This window comes from Rhinatrema bivittatum, chromosome 3, assembly GCF_901001135.1.
Source record: "Rhinatrema bivittatum chromosome 3, aRhiBiv1.1, whole genome shotgun sequence".
Taxonomy (NCBI): domain Eukaryota; kingdom Metazoa; phylum Chordata; class Amphibia; order Gymnophiona; family Rhinatrematidae; genus Rhinatrema; species Rhinatrema bivittatum.
This window is the reverse complement of record NC_042617.1, coordinates 33,617,386-33,635,307: the sequence shown is the minus strand read 5'-3', so window position 1 is coordinate 33,635,307 and position 17,922 is coordinate 33,617,386. Positions and strand designations below refer to the sequence as shown.

General features: G+C 42.7%; 1 protein-coding gene across 1 annotated transcript in view; it reads right to left on the bottom strand.

The window, feature by feature from the left end:
• LBR (lamin B receptor) overlaps positions 1 to 17,922 on the bottom strand; it is a 183,667-nt gene that overhangs the window by 153,445 nt on the left and 12,300 nt on the right. The window contains exon 2 of the mRNA XM_029593088.1: positions 11,634 to 11,813. Coding sequence (XP_029448948.1) covers positions 11,634 to 11,798 — 165 coding nt within the window. The 5' untranslated portion in view covers positions 11,799 to 11,813. The remainder of the gene's footprint in view (positions 1 to 11,633; positions 11,814 to 17,922) is intronic.

Sequence of the window (17,922 nt, the reverse complement as noted above, 5' to 3'; positions counted from 1 at the left end):
ACCACTGCTATTAATTGCATCAGTAGCATGGGATCTTCTTGGTGTTTGGGTACTTGCCAGGTTCTGCCTCTGTTGAAAACAGGATGCTGGGCTTGATGGACCCTTGGTCTGACCCAGCATGGCAATTTATGTTCTTATGAATGGGGGGAGGCGGGGTTGAAGTGGGCCTACAACACTTTTTCCCATTTATACAATCTTTATTTTGCACCTTTCACTCACAGCAGTCTTCTCCTTCAAGGTACAGAATTCACAGGACACTAACCACATATAGCTTTCTATTTTCAAATGGCTTCACAATCTCTTAAACCCTTTCCACACAAGCTTGCAGGACTAGAAGTACTAGTCATTGGAGCCTCATTTGTCAAACACAAGGGCTCAATCACTGAAATCGCTTAGCTTGCATTCTCAGCACTCATTCCAAAATAAAGAGGGTTCTGTTTTCATCTATCCAACTGCTGCAAGTACCCTACCACATTAAAAAACACAGCCATTAAACATATTGGCCTGCATAGTTCCCTCTAGGCTAGGATGCCCTGCATATTGCCTAATACAAGTGCGCTAAACAGGAATGCATACAAGTACTCATGGAGATACCATGCAACATACAAGCAAATGGACACATCTGTATGCCAAGGAGTTGCTATTCACTCTTTTTTTTTTTTTTTTTTACTGATTTTATATACAGTTATTCGGTGATGCCATCACAACGGTTTACAACAGCAAGAAATACAATAAAGTAAAATCGCAATAAAACAAAACGGTTTACAGCAGTAATAAAAATACAATAAAGTAAAATCGCAATAAAACAAAATACATTAAAAATTATCTTAGCATAAAAAACCACATGACCTTCTATAAAACCTGCAGTTCGCAATGATCAAAGAGCACAGGACATCTCTCAGCTGAACCTATACAACTCAAGTATAGCTTGGCTCTATAAATGCTAGTAAGTTTAGTCCTTGGGGAATTCTGCGCTACTGCGCAGAATTGCCATTTTCTGTGCAGAATTGCCAAATTCTGCACAGAAAATAGCAGAGGAGACCCCGGCATGCCGCAAACGGAGCATGGGAAGACGAAGACCCGTGTGTGCCGCGGGCTACGCTCTGCTCGCAGCGAAGATGAAGGCCCCAGCATGCTGTTTGAAGATGGAAGGCTTCCGTGTCCCGCAAACGGAGTGTGCTCCGCTCGCAGCGAAGATGGACGGCCCCCATGTGCTGCGGAGTGTGCTCCGCTCGCGGTGAAGATAAAGGCCCCGGTGAGAGCGAATGTGTGCGCGCGAGAGGAGTTGGAGAGGGGAGGGCGTGTGAGGGAGGGTGAGAGAGCATGGGAGGTAAGAATTGGGGGGGGGGGGGGGGGAATGCTTGACACTCCACTTAACATTTCTCTCTCTTTAGAGTAGGTTCCATTTACCATTACACACAATCTCCTATCGGTCAACCAGTTTGCAATCCACGCCACCACCTTGGCACTTACTCCCAAAGCTTCTCATTTTATTCATAAACCTCCTATGTGGGACCATATCAAAAGCTTTGTTGAAATCCAAGTAGATCACAGAGTGCTCTTCCTCGATCCAATTCTCTAGTCACCCAATCAAAAAAGTCAATCTGATTTGTCTGACAGGACCTTCCCCTGGTGAATCCATGCTGCCTTGGGACCAGCAACCCACCAGATTGTAGATAGCTCAACAGCATCACCATTAATTTTCCCACCACTGATGTGAGGCTAACTGGCCTGTAGTTTCCAGCCTTCTCTCTGCTACCACTCTTGTGAAACAGGACCATCACCGCTCTTCTCAAATCCCGTGGCACCGCTCCCGTTTCCAGAGATCTATTGAAAAATTCCTTCAGCAGACCTGCCAGCACATCTCTGAGCTCCTTCAGTATCCTGGAAAGTTTCTCATCTGGCCCCATGGCCTTGTCCACTTTCAGTTTGCCTAGCTCTTTCCATACATTCTGTTCCGTAAATGGAGTTCCATCTACCCCCCATCCCTATCTACAATCTTGTCTAAGAGCAACAGTCCTTCCCCAGTGCCTTCTTCAGTAAACACAGAACTGAAGTATTTGTTTAATACTTTTGCCATTTCTTCATCTTTTTCCACACATTGTTCCTTGTCACCTTTCAATTTCACTATACCACTTCAGACCTTCCTTCTTTCTCTGATATATCTGAAAACTGTTTTGTCACCTCGCTTTATCTGTTTGGCAATCCTTTATTCCTTTTGACCTTTTGCTGTCCTGATTTCTTTCTTTCATCTACCTCAGTTTAAAAAGATATTCTTCCATGTCTTCCTCTTTTTGGGATGCTTTATATTTCTTGAACACTGTTCTTTTTGCCTTTATTTTTTCAGCCACTTCCTTTGAGAACCAGATGGGTTTCGTTTTCCTCTTATGTTTGTTTACTTTCTAACATATAGACTTTGTTGCCTTTGTAATAGCTCCTTTTAATTTGGCCCACTGTTGTTCCATCTCGCCCATTTTCTCATAGTCTTTCAGTTCTTCCTCTAGGAACATTCCCATTTTGACAAAGGTGAAGAGGACAGACTGCAGCTTCTCCGAGATTTACCGCCCTGCATTTTCCAGGCCCTGGACCTTTCTGTTCAGAGAGACATCCATCCACAATTATATCAAAATTCCATTGGTCCCATCAATTAACTGCAACGTATACTAGGTTTCAGATAAAATGTTATAAATTTTGTCACAAGGCACACATCTCAGAAATGAAATGGAACATCTCTTTAAGAGACAAACAAAACTATATGTACTCTGATATTTATTTTTAACGATGTTTATAATTATGTATACTTTACTCTGTAAACTGCCACAATCGATGGAGTAAGTGATCAACAAATAATTTTTAAATAAAAATATAAACAATTGGCTTGGTCATGGTCTGGACCCAAACAATGTTAGCAGAGGTCATATTCATCTGTAATGGACATTTTCCTACCACAAATACAAACTTTAAACTCTCTTATGGTGGCTTTTTTCTTAGTAGACATTTTGATGACATTTTATTTTTATTTATTTATTTTTTTAAAAGGTAGCGCTAGGTTTCAGGACTGCTGAGGCAGTGAGGCAACTTTAAAGATAAAAGTTTTGAAAATTTTTCAGAAAAACAGAGACAGAGGTACACATCCATGCTAATGCTTGGATGAAAGAAACACTGTGGGGGTTCATGAGGCAACTCCCAAGTGGGAATATTCACACATTCTCAGCAGAGCAAAAGCTCTACTAGCTATAAGAGAAAGATCTTTTCAGTGCCACTGGTTGATGTCACCCCAGTTATAGCCAATTTAGCCCTACTTATCAACGGAAAAGGTAGATTCCAGGCCAGTCTGAGGAAAGATGTCTTTTTTTTTTTTTTTTATTCCACTTTGACACTTCAAAGCAGATTACATTTAGGTACTATACATATTTCTCTGTCCCCAGAAGGTTCACAATTTAAGTTTGCACCTGAAGCAACAGAGAGTAAACTAACTTGCCCAAGGTCACAAGGAGTGTCAGTGGGATATGAACCCTGGGTTTTTTGGTATATCATATATATATGATATTTATAAATGGATTGAATCACTGCAAAAGCACATTTCCATTTTGCACATTTAGTGCAAAAGCACTAAACACAGATCATCCTGGTAAGAAAAAGAGAGAAAAGAACCCAAGAAAGAAAAAAAAAATAGAACTAAGCAGGCAGGAAAAGAAAAAAAGAAGAGCAGTGAGAAATCAAACATTGAAGAAAATCAAATAACTACGCAAGTCAAAGTTTCAGAAAATGTTTTACTAGCTGATAGAATCCATCAAAAATGGTCCGGCTGAAAAAGTACGACACTCATCTGTGGGTTACCTCAGGAATGAACGGCTGGAGGTCTGAAGAGGCAAATCCAGGCAGATGATAATGAAAACAGAGAAGATGGGCATCTGCTGCCTAACCAAAAATCTAAGGAGTCAATTTTAAAAGACACACCAATTTTATAACATCCTCACGTCGGCACACGCATGTTACAAAATACAGTTCCTGTGCACGCATATGCAGGTGGGCGGGTCGGGACTCGCACGCATGGGGGTGGGGGGGGGGGGGAATTTTGTAATCTGTGTGTGGAGATACAATCAGGACTTTGCCCAGTTCCCTCCCAGTCCAATTAAGGAGTGGACTAGGAGGGAACTCTCTTTTACCTCTATCTACACTTTCTCCTTCTCCTCCCCGACCCCTAAACTAACCATAACTAGAATTTTTTTTTTATTTTATTTATTTACTTTTAACTTACCTGCTCCTTTAGAGCAGAAGTAAGTTACATGTGCTGGCCAGCTGCCAACACGTGCTTCCCCGGGACAGGGCCAGCCAGCCCCCACCCCACCCAGACCACACCCCAGCCCGCCCCTTTTAGCTGGCCCAGCATTTCTGCGCGTATTGGGGGGTTACGTGCGTGGCCAGGCCCTTTCGAAAATGCGCACGGCCTGTGCAGGGTCCAGCCACACGCATATCCGCCGAATTTTACGCATGCCAGCCTTTTAAAATTTGCCAGTAAGTGTGGCATTCCTATGCCAACCACTTTTCACTCAGGGTGAGCCTTCAAATGCTGATAGCTGGTGAGGCATGAGTAATGGGGGTAACCCTGATTCTGGCACAGAGCTAGGAACCTGCAAGAGCAGGAGGATGGAGAACACAAGAAAAACAAAAGAGGTAAAGCAGGAATGCTGAAGGCAAGAACTGGAAGCAATGAAGTCTACTGGATTCAGGTGACAAGAACAGAGAGAGTACAAGAACCAGGAAATAGACCAAGTTCTGGCATCTGACTGACAAAAGTCCTGAGAATAAATACAAGTCTAGAGAGGAATCAAGATGGCCGTCGGGAGGGGGGAGGGTTGTGAGGGGCCCAGATCTGAGAGACCCAAACAGATAGTACATATGGCTCATAGTGCCACCTGCAAGCCAAAGGCAAATTCAGTAATGAATCCTCACAAAGGCTTTCTACCATAATCCCAGTGTCTTCACGTCCTCAGTTTCTCCCATAGTGTGTGCTCTTGAACTCTGGCAGCCCAAGAGCATATACTATGGTCCCAGTCCATAGTGTTTGCTCGTGGGCTGCCAGAGGTTATTATTACATGCGTTATCAGCCAGTACCATGCGCTATCAGTATATCGGCACTCTGAGCTGATTGGTCTGGGCAAATGTGAGAAGTCTTCAAACTGCAATTTCTCCCTGAATATCCATTCCCACCTTCCGGTTTCTGCAAAATGGCAAGGACACTGAATGAACACAATCTATTATCAGCTGCTCTCCAAATGCCCTGGAAAGTGTTCATTTTCAGGATGACAGAGTCACCAACACACAAACACTAAATTATTATATAGAAGATTTTGATCTGTAGTGCAGTATTGGTAAGCTTGCTTTTATATTTGACATTTTTAATTGATATTTCATATTTGATCCCCTATATTTTGCTTCCACTGGGAAATTATCCCACTTCGTAAGTTTTACCAAAATGAATTTGATAACATTTAAATATGTACTCTTGAAATATCACAAAGCAAAATTGCTTACCTTGTAATAGGTGTTATTCCAGGACAGCAGGATGTAGTCCTCACATATGGGTGACATCGGTAATGGAGCCCTATACGGAAACACTTCTGTCAAAGTTTCTATGAAACTTTTGACTGGCACCAGAGTGCCTACTGAGCATGCCCAGCATGCCATGATACTCTCTGCCACAGGGGTCTCCCTCCAGTCTGTTTTGTAGCAGTTGGCGTTAGCGAAAAAATAAAATAATAAAACGTATCGTACCCAACTCCGCGGGGTGGCAGGTGGGTTTCGTGAAGACTACATCCTGCTGTCCTGGGATAACACCTATTACAAGGTAAGCAATTTTGCTTTATCCCAGGACAAGCAGGATGCTAGTCCTCACATATGGGTGATTAGCAAGCTAGAGGCTGAATCATTTTGTAGTGAAACAACTGTGAAGTATTGTTGTTGGAAATGAATCAGCCGACAATCACAGCAGGTTGGATGTAGTAGGAGTTGGGATTAAGTTGGAAACAAGTTCTTTAAGACAGATTGTCCATAGGCTGAATCTTGTCTTCCTTCTTTGTCTAAATAGTAATGAGCTGCAAAGGTGTGAAGAGAACTCCATGTTGCTGCTTTACAAATGTCAAGACTAGGTACAGAGCGAAGGTGTGCTACTGAGGTTGACATTGCTCTGACTGAATGTGCTTTTGCTCACACTTGAAGAGTAAGACCTGCTTTCTCATAACAAAACTGTATGCAATCTGCTAGCCAGTTTGACAAAGTATGTTTACCCACTGCCCTACCTGGTTTGTTTGGATCATAAGATACAAACAGTTGACTGGATTTCCTTTGGACTGCAATGCGGTTTAAGTAGAAAGATAGTGCACGTTTACAGTCCAAGGTATGTAAGGCTCTTTCTCCTTGGTGAGAGTGAGGCCTTGGAAAGAATGTTGGTAAAACTATAGATTGGTTCAAGTGGAATTCCATGACTACCTTAGGAAGGAATTTGGGATGAGTACGGAGGACCACCCTGTCATGTAGGAACTTTTAAAAGGTTCGTATGTGACTAGTGCTTGTAGTTCACTGATTCTTCTAGCTGATGTAAAGGCTATGAGGAAGACAGTTTTCCATGTAAGAAATTTCAGGTCACAGGTATCTATGGGTTCGAATGGGGAACGCATGAGCCTGGTTAATACTATGTTTAGGTCCCATTGTATGCTTGGGGGATGAAATGGCGGTTTAAGGTGAGTTAAACCTTTCATAAATCTACTGACGAGAGGCTGTGTAGAGATAGGTGCGTCTCCCAGCTTGTTATGGTAAGCTGAGATTGCACTCAAATGTACTCTTACAGATGAAGTCTGAAGACCAGAGTCTGAAAGATGGTATAGGTAATCTAGTAGTGAGGTAGGGGGGCAAGTGAAAGGATCAATAGATTTCTGAGTGCACCACAGAGTAAACCGTTTCCATTTGTAGGAATAATTCTGTCTAGTGGAAGGTTTACGTGACGCTATAAGTACTTGAGATATAGTGGTTGGAAGGTTGAGTGGTTATAAAATCAAGCTTTCAACATCCATGCTGTCAGGGATAGGGATTGAAGGTTGGGATGCCGCAACCGACCCTGTTCCTGAGTTATGAGATTGGGAGCTACTCCCAGGCGAATGGGATTCCTGACAGAGGTCTAGCAGTGTGGGAAACCATACTTGTCGAGGCCAGTATGGGGCTATGAGTATCATGGTCCCTTTGTCCTGTTGCAGCTTCACTAGAATTGTGGTTATGAGCGGTATCGGTGGATACGCATATAACAGGCCTAAGTTCCAATGGCGAACAAAGGCGTCGTTTGGCAGGCTGTTCTCCTGTCTTAGTAGGGAGCAATAATTGTTCACTTTGTAGTTCAGATGGGAGGCAAAGAGATCTATTGTTGGTTGACCCCAACGTTGAAAGATCTTGGTTGCTATCGTTGGATCCAAGGACCACTCGTGTGGTTGGAACTGACGACTGAGGCAATCGGCTATTATGTTGTGGATGCCTGCTAGGTCAGTGGCCCGTAGAAAAATTGAATGTGCTAGGGCCCAGTCCCAAATCTGTGCTGCTTCTTGGCAAAGGAGATAGGAACCTTTTCCCCCTTGTTTGTTGATGTACCACATGGCTACTGTATTGTCCGTTTGGATCAGAACAGTCTTGTGTGAAAGGCAGTCCTTGAACGCATGTAGCGCATAACGTATAGCTCGAAGCTCTAGGAAGTTTATCTGAAAAGAGGCTTCGGTTTTTGTCCACGTCCCCTGGGTCTTCAGATGACCAATGTGCGCTCCCCAACCTAAAGTGGACGCATCTGTAGTTAATGTTACTTGTGGAACTGGTTGCTGGAAAGGTAGACCTTTGAGCAAATTGTTCATTGATGTCCACCACAGGAGGGAAGAACACAGTTCCTGAGTTATTTGGATGTGAGAGGACAACGGTTGAATGGCCTGAATCCATTGTGTTTTGAGTGTCCATTGCATTAGTCTCATGGTCAATCTGGCCATGGGAGTGACGAACTGTGGAGGGCATGTGACCGAGTAGTGAGAGGCACTGGTGAGCTGTGCCTTGAGATTGGCTTCGGAGAGATTGTGCCAGGAGAATGAGTGTATGGGCACGGTCTTTTGGAAGAAATGCTCTTGCTATGATTGTGTTTAAATCTGCACCGATGAATTGTAGAAGGTGAGATGGAGTGAAATGGTATTTCTGATAATTGATTAGAAACCCCAAGGAGTGAAGCAGGTTGACTGTGAGCTTGAGGGAATTGAGAGCTCCTTCTTTCGTCTGACTCCTGATGAGCCAATCGTCTGGATAAGGGAATACATGCACCTTTTGCTTGTGGAGGTGCGCCACAGCCACCGCCAGACACTTTGTGAATACTCGAGGAGCTGAGGCTAGGCCGAAGGGGAGCACTCTGTATTGAAAATGTTGCACTTTGACCAGAAATCGCAAGTATTGGCGATGAGGAGGAAAGATGGGTATGTGAGCGTATGCGTCTTGAAGATCCAGAGAGCAGAGCCAATCTCCTTTTTGAAGAAGAGGTAGCATGGTGCCTAATGATACCATCCTGAATTTTTCTTTTCTGAGAAATTTGTTGAGATTTCTGAGATCCAGGATAGGACGTAGGCCTCTTGTTTTCTTTGGAATTAGGAAATAGTGGGAGTAGAATCCTCTGCCCTGCTGAGGCCCGGGAACTGGTTCTATGGCCCTGGCTCTCAGAAGGGTGGATAATTCTGTTTTTAGAAGATTGGAATGGTAGTTCATTGTCCAAGAGGAGGTTGGTGGAGTTTCTTCTGGTACAGTGAGAAAATCCAATCGGTATCCTTGAGCTATAATGGAAAGTACCCATTGGTCTGTGGTTATGGAGATCCAGTTGTGATGAAAAAAGGTTATGCGACCTCCTACTGGTAAGTGTGGGAGTGGATTGTTGAATGGGCTGCTGCTCTCTGAGTGTGTTTCAAAAACCTGATGTTGATGCAGTCTGAGCAGGGGGTTGAGGCCTAGCAGGCGTTTGCTGAGACTGAGGACGCTGAGTTGGGCGAGATGGTCTTGCAAGGCTTGTTGGGGGATAGTAGCGTCGTTGACGGTAGTAAGGATGCCATGTATCCCCGTCTAGGGAGTCTCCTAGAAGGAGGTTATGACTCATGAGGTATTAATGAGAGTTGTTTGAGAGTCTCAGTGTGTTCCTTTAAGGTGGCGACTGCTTCCTTAACCTTGTCTCCAAACAGGTTATCTCCCAAACAAGGAAGTTCGGCCAATCTCTCTTGCACCTCTGATCTTAAGTCTGATGCCTTAAGCCAAGCCCACCTACGAGATGTAATCCCTGAGGCTGACAGTCGAGACGCGGTTTCAAAGCTGTCGTATGTCGCCCTGACCTCGTGCTTGCCTGCTTCTAGGCCCTTATGCACCAGTTGTAAGAATACTTCCTGGAATTGCTCAGGAAGAGTGTGGGTAAGGCCTTCGACCTGCTTCCATAGGTTGCGTTTATATTGGTTCATGAATAGCTGATAAGCAGCAATTCTTGAAACCAACATAGCTCCTTGAAAGATTTTCCGTCCTAAATTATCAAGGAACCGATTATCTTTCCCTGGTGGTGTGGAAGAATGAGTCTTGACTCTTTTTGCCTTTTTCTGAGCTGACTCAACTACCACCAACTGGTGAGGTAGTTGAGCCTTTTGAAATCCAGGGATTGGTTGGACCAGGTATGTAGCATCTGATCTTTTATTAACTGATGCCACTGAACCAGGATGCTCCCACAATCTGTACATGAGTTCTTGAAGCACCTCATGTACCGGTACGGCCAGTATTTCTTTGGGTGGATCTACAAATTGTAGGACCTCTAGTGTCTTCTGTCTGGAATCAAGTTCAGAGAGAAGTTGAAATGGTATAGTCTCCGACATGTCTTTTACAAAATTGGAGAAAGAGAGATCCTCTGGAGGTGACTTTCGCCTATCTTCTGGAGGTGAAGGCTCAGAAAGCATCTCCTCATCTGTAGAGACATCTGTATCTGAATCAGTTCCAGTGTCTCTTGGATGACCTGATGGTCTGAAAGGCATCGATGGCACGGAAGGAAACCTCGGAGATTGTGGGTGTAGGGGTTGAGTAATACCCGAGGGTCCAGGAATTGGTTCTGGAATGGTACCTTCATCGGTGTCTTGAGGCTTCTTGGACATGGCCTCGATTAAGGTATCCAACTTTTCCATCAGAGGTTGAAAAATAGAAACCTCTGGAATCGGCATTGATGGTTTCCTGAGAGGAATCGGTGCTGGCGTCGGAATCGGCATAGATGGCATCGGTGCCGGAATGGCCGGTGACATCGGTATCGAGGGCAAAATATCCATCGGTAACGGAATTGGCGTCGATGGCATCGCTGGTGTCGATGGTTGTGGCCTCGGTATCGCATCGAGGAGTGCGTCTCGTTCCGCTTGACGAATATAAACGTCAAGTTCCGCCCGCATGGAGGATGAGATCAGAGCAGCCATGGGGGGAGGCGGTAGTGGCGATGCCGGTACCTCCTCAGAGCCCTGAGGAGGTACGGTTCCCTGCACCGGTGCCGGTGGGGATCGCCCTGGTATCGAAGGCTCCTGAGCCTGCACGTCCAACCGAGGTTTCTTAGACATCAATTCCGTATCCATCGATGGCACTGCGGGTATCGGATCGATGGTCGATGTGTGCGGCCTTCGATGGCGATGTCGATGCTTCTCTTTTTCTTTGGACTTTTCGCTGCGCGACGTCGATGCCTTTGACGATGGAGAGGGGGAGGAAATAAAAGCGTCTCCCGACTCACCTGGGACTCGTTTCTTCAGCACCACCTTGCGAATCGATCCAGCCGGAGATGATTGCGTGGAGGATGATGTTGCGGGTAACAGCTGAATTTTGAAGAGCTGTTCCATCTTCTCCATCCGGAGTCGACGTCCCTTCGATGTCATGCCGGCACACTGAGGGCAGGATCTGACGTCGTGGTTCTCACCAAGGCAGAGAACGCAGTCTTGGTGGGGGTCTGTTATGGACATATTTCTGGTGCACTTAGGGCACTTTTTGAATCCCGAAGCCATTTTAGGTCGGACAGCCGTCGACGACCATGGAATAGGAAAAAAAGATCAAAAATCGGTACGGAACCGGCGAAGTAAAGGAAAAAAAAACTTACCGCGATGGTAATGTAAAGGGAGACCCTTGCGGCTAAAAGTTTTTCCCGACTTTTTGAAAAGTTTTGAGTTGTGGAGAAAATTACCACAGGACTCCAAATTAACCGTGAGGCTAACGGCTCCCCGGAAAAAAAGAAGACTGAAGGGAGACCCCTGTGGCAGAGAGTATCATGGCATGCTGGGCATGCTCAGTAGGCACTCTGGTGCCAGTCAAAAGTTTCATAGAAACTTTGACAGACATTTTTCCGTATAGGGCTCCATTACCGATGTCACCCATATGTGAGGACTAGCATCCTGCTTGTCCTGGGATAAAGTACAATACACAGAGTTCTTTAGCTGTCATATAAGTTAACTTTAACATGGCTATTGAAATATATAATATGAAGTTAAAAGTAATAGGCAACTGCTTTAAGCACCACATTTTTACATTTCAGATTAATTTCCCTAAACAATGTAACTCCATCAAAAGCTCACCTTAATGTCACTCTCTTTCAACTCAAGCTCCGTTCCATCTTTGTATTTAACAGTGTAACGTTCAGTGGTATCATCAAAACTCACTACTTCCACTTCATAATAAAGGCTACTTCCTGGCCAGCGACCCATCACCAGCTCATTATTTGCATACTTCTGACCTGGCATTTTCAAAAATTGTTCCTGATTAAAAAGATTAAAAAAAGAGATACATCAGTTAAAGAGAAATTCTTCCAAACAAACAATGATTCACCAGCATCCAAGTAATCCTAATCTTAACTGGGCAGAAAGGATGGGCAAATCTGGTCTTTCTGCCATCATCTACCATGTTACTAAATAAAACTCGACCATTTTTTGGTTGCCTTTTATTTACAAAGACAAATTTTGAAGTCTCAGTTCTGGGATGACAAATGTTTAAAAAAACAAAACAAACAAAAACAAAAAAACTCTTACCAAACTGATAAAAGTTTGCTAAATCAAAAAGGTACAAGTACTATAGCTCTGGAATTTTTACAGTTTTCAAACCAAGTGTAATATGCCAAAAGGTGAAAAAAAAAAAACCTAAGATTTTTCTTTTTTTATGAATTATATACTAATTTTACTGGATTGCAAAATGCAGTGTTTGATGAGAAGACATAGACCTCAATAAGAACTTTAAAAAATATGCACAGGAAATTATTTGAAAGACAGAAGTTTAAATGAAAAGAATGTCAACAGATAAGGACTACTTGGTCTGTCCAATCTGCCCAGTATAGAATTCTAACACATAGCTAGACAAAATTGCATAACAGTAATTTTACACTAAACTCTGGTGTAAAATATTGCCTAGTCAATACAAACTACCCAAAAGGTACAGATACCTGTCAAATAGTATGAGAAGCAATTGGGACCTACCAATCCATTCAAGATTTGTAGTCAATCAATAAAAAGTCACTACATGGTATGAATGTACTGGAAATGGAAACAATATTCAGGACCTGAGAAGACACTTTCAAATACATGTGACCAGAAAGAATAGCAAAGTTTAAATAATTATGACAGTATTTCTACATTACATACTTTGCAGTACATTCTAAATCCCACCAAACATTTCTTGCAACCTTGGGCAAGTCAGCTCACTTTCTTTAGGGGATTTTTTACCAAGTCACATTAGGCATTTACCATGCAGTAAATGCTTTGTGGTAGCAATAACAAGAACATGCAGTATTTTAAATACCAGACATTATTTTATTCCCAATAATGCCAAAATAGCAATTTCATGGTAATTAAATAACATGGCATAAGAACATAAGAAACTGCCATGCTGGGTCAGACCAAGGGTCCATCAAGCCCAGTATCCTGTTTCCAACAGAGCAAACCAGACCACAAGAACCTGGCAAGTACCCAACCACCAAGAAGATCCCATGCTACTGATGCAATTAATAGCCGTGGATATTACCTAAGTAAACTTGATTAATAACAGTTAATGGATTTCTCCTCCAAGAACTTATCCAAACCTTTTTTGAACCCAGCTACACTAACTGCACTAACCACATCCTCTGGCAATAAATTCCAGAGCTTAATTGTGCATTGAGTGAAAAAGAATTTTCTCTGATTAGTCTTAAATGTGCTACTTGCTAACTTCATGGAATGCCCCCTGGTCCTTCTATTATCCAGAAGTGTAAATAACCAATTTACATCTACTCGTTCAAGATCTCTCATGATCTTAAAGACCTCTATCATATCCCACCTCAGCCGTCTCTTCTCCAAGCTGAACAACCCTAACCTCTTCAGCCTTTCCTCATAGGGGAGCTGTTCCAGTCCTTTTATGATTTTGGTTGCCCTTCTCTGTACCTTCTCCATCACAACTATATCTTTTTTAAGATGCAGTGACCAGAATTGTGCACAGTATTCAAGGTGCAGTCTCACCATGGAGCGATACAGAGGCATTATGACATTTTCTGTTTTATTAACCATTCCCTTCCTAATAATTCCTAACATTGTTTGCTTTTTTGACTGCTGCAGCACACTGAGCCGACGATTTCAAAGATTTATCCACTATGATGCCTAGATCTTTTTCCTGGGTGGTAGGTCCTAATATGTAACCTAACATCGTGTAACTACAGCAAGGGTTATTTTTCCCTACATGCAACACCTTGCACTTGCCCACATTAAATTTCATCTGCCATTTGGATGCCCAATCTTCCAGTCTTGGGAGGTCCTCCTGTGACGTATCACAATCCACTTGTGATTTAACTACTCTGAATAATTTTGTATCATCCGCAAATTTGATAACCTTGCTCATCATATTCCTTGATATTGAAAAGCACCGGTCCAAGTACAGATCCCTGAGGAACTCCACTGTTTACCCTTTTCCACTGAGAAAATTGACCATTTAATCTTACTGTCTTTTAGCCAGTTTGTAATCCACGAAAGGACATTGCTTCCTATCCCATGACTTCTTAGTTTTCTTAGAAGCCTCTCATGAAGTACTTTGTCAAATGCCTTCTGAAAATCCAAATACACTACATCTACTAGTTCACCTATAGCCACACATTTATTAACCCCTTCAAAAAAATGAAGCAGATTTGTTAGGCAAGACTTCCCTTGAATAAATCCTTGATGACTGTGTCCATTAAACCATGTCTTTCTAAATGCTCTACGATTTTGATTTTTAGAATAGTTTCCACTATTTTTCCTGGCACTGAAGTCATGCTCACTGGTCTATAGTTTCCCGGATCGCCCCTGGAGCTTGACCATACAGTCACAAGCTGCATTTTTTTTGTAAGTTAGCTAGAACTCTGAAATTCTAGCTAACTTTCCCCAGGAGCACTGGCACACTAACACGCATCTTGATGTTCCTGGAGCAGTATGTTAAAGAGCGCGAATGCCCCAAAGCCCCTCCCATGTGTAAAACAACCCTGGAAGTCTTGCGAGACCACCATCTTGTCCCAACTCTGCCATCTCGAGAGACAGCTAACATAATGCCAGAAAAGTAAACATTTTTAATTGTGTGGCAGAGGCCCTCCCTGCCCTTTTCGACCCCTACTAAAATGTTCCTCCCTGGCCTACAGATCCCCCACTCTAGCCCACCCAGTCATATCTTTCTATCTCTAGTGGGCTAATGGAGCCCAGTGTACCTCCTATACTGCAGGCCCTTCGTCACTTGAGTAAAAATGGTGCCAGCCAGCCATATTTCAACTTATAGTATATGAAAGAGGCAGAAGTGAACTTTGAAAATTGGCAGGGGCACACGGAACCTTGCATGGCATTTGCACACACACTTATACCTGCTTGGGAGCAGGTGTGAATATGACAATCATAGCAACTATTGATGTTGTAGCGCTCTACACTAATACACCGCAAGGCGATGCTTTAGCGATTATTGCTGGAAACTTGAGTGAATCCCTAAGAGGAAATAGAATTCCTGCAGATTTTCTGGTGACTTTGGCAGCCATTACTCTTCAGAATCATTTTTTTTGTGTTTAATTGGAAATTCTATTTACAGACCAAGGAAGTAGCAATGGGTGCCATAATGGCACCCAATGTTGCCAATTTCTATATGGGGTGTTTTGAGGACAAGTGGCTCTCTTTGAATCCATTTATCCATTGCATAAAGATATGGAAACATTTCATTGATGATATTCTTATCATATGGGATGGAAGCGAAAGTGCTTTTTCAGTCTTCATGCAATGGTTGGGAATCTGTGATCATAATTTGAGCTTTACCTCTGTGTTTAGTAAAGTTGGTTTACCATAGACATTTTAATTTCTATTCAGGAAAATGGTTTTTGTTTTACTATACATCGAAAGCCCACTGATATGAAAACGTTGCTTCGCTATGATAGCTGTCATCCCCAGCATCTGCACACAAGCTTGCCTACTGGACAGTTTTTATGATTACAGAGACTGTGCTCTGATATCCACGATTATAAGATAAAGCCAAGGAAATGATAAAAGTTTTTGAGCAATGTGGCTATCCTTCACACATTTTGAAGAAAGCCTATAAGAGAGCCCGACGGGTGAATCGAGAACTGTTTATAAGAATGGTAGTGACTCGAGTAGTTTGTGTTGTCCCAAATTCACTATCAATACATTATGCTCAGTAAAGTATTAGGAGACACTGGCACGTTTTAGGTTTGCATGAGGTTTTTTCATCTGGCCCATTATTCGCATTGAAACAAGGTAGAAATATTAGGGATGTGTTAGTACATTCGAATTTCGATAATCATGTTACAAGTCTTTTCAATAGTTTGGAAATTAAAGTGGGTCGTTATCCATGCAACAAGTGTTCTGTATATCAGCAATCTTTCTCTGGTGAGATTTTGCCATTTTCTAATGAAGGAATGTTTCCTTTCCGTGCTCTTACTGATTGTTCATCTACTGGTGTAGTTTATGGGATCTTGTGTCCGTGTCCTTTATTATATATAGGGAAGACTAAGCGGGCTTTACGCACACGTCTTATTGATCCTCATCATATTGCTATCACTAGGGGGACATTTAGAGGCACCTATAGACCAACATTGTTTATCAAAAGGACATTGTTTTTCTGATCTTACTTTCTCAGTGATTGAACAACCTAGGCAGTCCTCATGGGGAGGTGATTTTGATAAAATCTTGTTACAATGTGAGCAGAAGCGGATATATTTTTTTGACAGGTTGTACCAAAGGGTTTAAATAAGCAGATTGATTAGTCAGTTTTTTAGGATGGATGTCACTTGCTTGAAGTAATTGTTGTTTTGTCCCTTTGAATCAGCAATTAGGGTAACTTCAGTATGATTGACAGCTTATATTGAAGGAACTGAATTTCCGGTATGTCTGACGTCATTTGCTTTCATGCATTTAAGTGGAGCAAATGGGACTGGTCTCTTGGGAGAGCATCTTTACTGCATTTTGTGCGGCGCAACCATTAATGGTATTGAATATGTGAGTGTGTGAGTATAGGTGTTTGTATGTGATTTTAAAAGTGTTCCTTTTTGTGATTGTTAGTTTTACGATAATCTTGGTTACTTTACACAAGGTTTTATTTGTATAATGCTTTTGGATACATACCCCTGAGGATGGCAGTTTCACCGAAACATGGTCCATGTCGGGTGGATTTTGTGAACGCCTGTATAGCTAAGTATTTTTTATTTTATGGTAATACTTATTTTGGAAGTGAATAAAAGTTGGCATTTTTGAGTTTTTTTGGATAAGTGGGAGGTTGATGGTAAATGATTCAAATCTGTAGTGCAAGTAAAGCTGAATCTTACTGCCTGAGGCCCATTGCAGGCAAGAGACAGTGGATTACACTAGTAGCACTAATATTTCTGATACAGTTAAGCTCTCTATAAGTTGAAGAGAAATTTAGTAAAAGTTTTTTGTATGATAAAGTTTTATATGAGATTTTGTTTGTCCCTCTCTTTTTTTGGTTTTGCACATATTTATTTACATATTTCTGAAAATCCAAAGTGTGCACCTAAATGGGTTCTCTGCCCCAACCCACAGCAATTCCTCTCAAGTGCACTTAAAAGTATGCATAAATCACTCTCTCATGTTCTTTTACACACACAACACTTGGGTTAATTTTCCAAAAACCCTTTTATGCATATAAATGCTTTTGAAAATTTACTCAGTTTCAGAAGAATGTGCAAAAGTGAAATAGTGCAGACTAAAACAACAAAATTGAGTAAATAATAACATAGAACATGCCATACTAGGTCAGACCAAGGGTCCATCAAGCCCAGCATCCTGTTTCCAACAGTGGCCAATCCAGGCCATAAGAACCTGGCAAGTACCCAAAAACTAAGTCTATTCCATGTTACTGTTGCTAGTAATAGCAGTGGCTATTTTCTAAGTCAACTTAGCAGGTAATGGACTTCTCCTCCAAGAACTTATCCAATCCTTTTTTAAACATAGCTACGCTAACTGCACTAACCACATCCTCTGGCAACAAATTCCTGAGTTTAATTGTGCGTTGAGTGAATGAAGCCAAAAAAAAAAAAAAGGAATACATTTTTGTCCTGCATCTCTTTCAATACCTCACCCCTACCTCCGACAGGCCCGCACCAACCACGTGACCGAATCGGACGCACAGCACCACTCCAGGCCACCTAACGACGCCCCCAACACTGAAACAACCAATAGAAACGAGGCGCCCCCACGACGGCACTCAGACGCGACTGCAGGCCCTTTAAAGAGACGGACAGAGCTTAGGCGCGCCCTCTTACCTGCAGCTCAGGCCATCGGAAGCCCCACGAGGACAGGACAGGGAGCTGGGAGGGAGAGCCGCGCAGCCGGCGCAGCAGCCCATCGGGGTAAGGCTTTCAATACC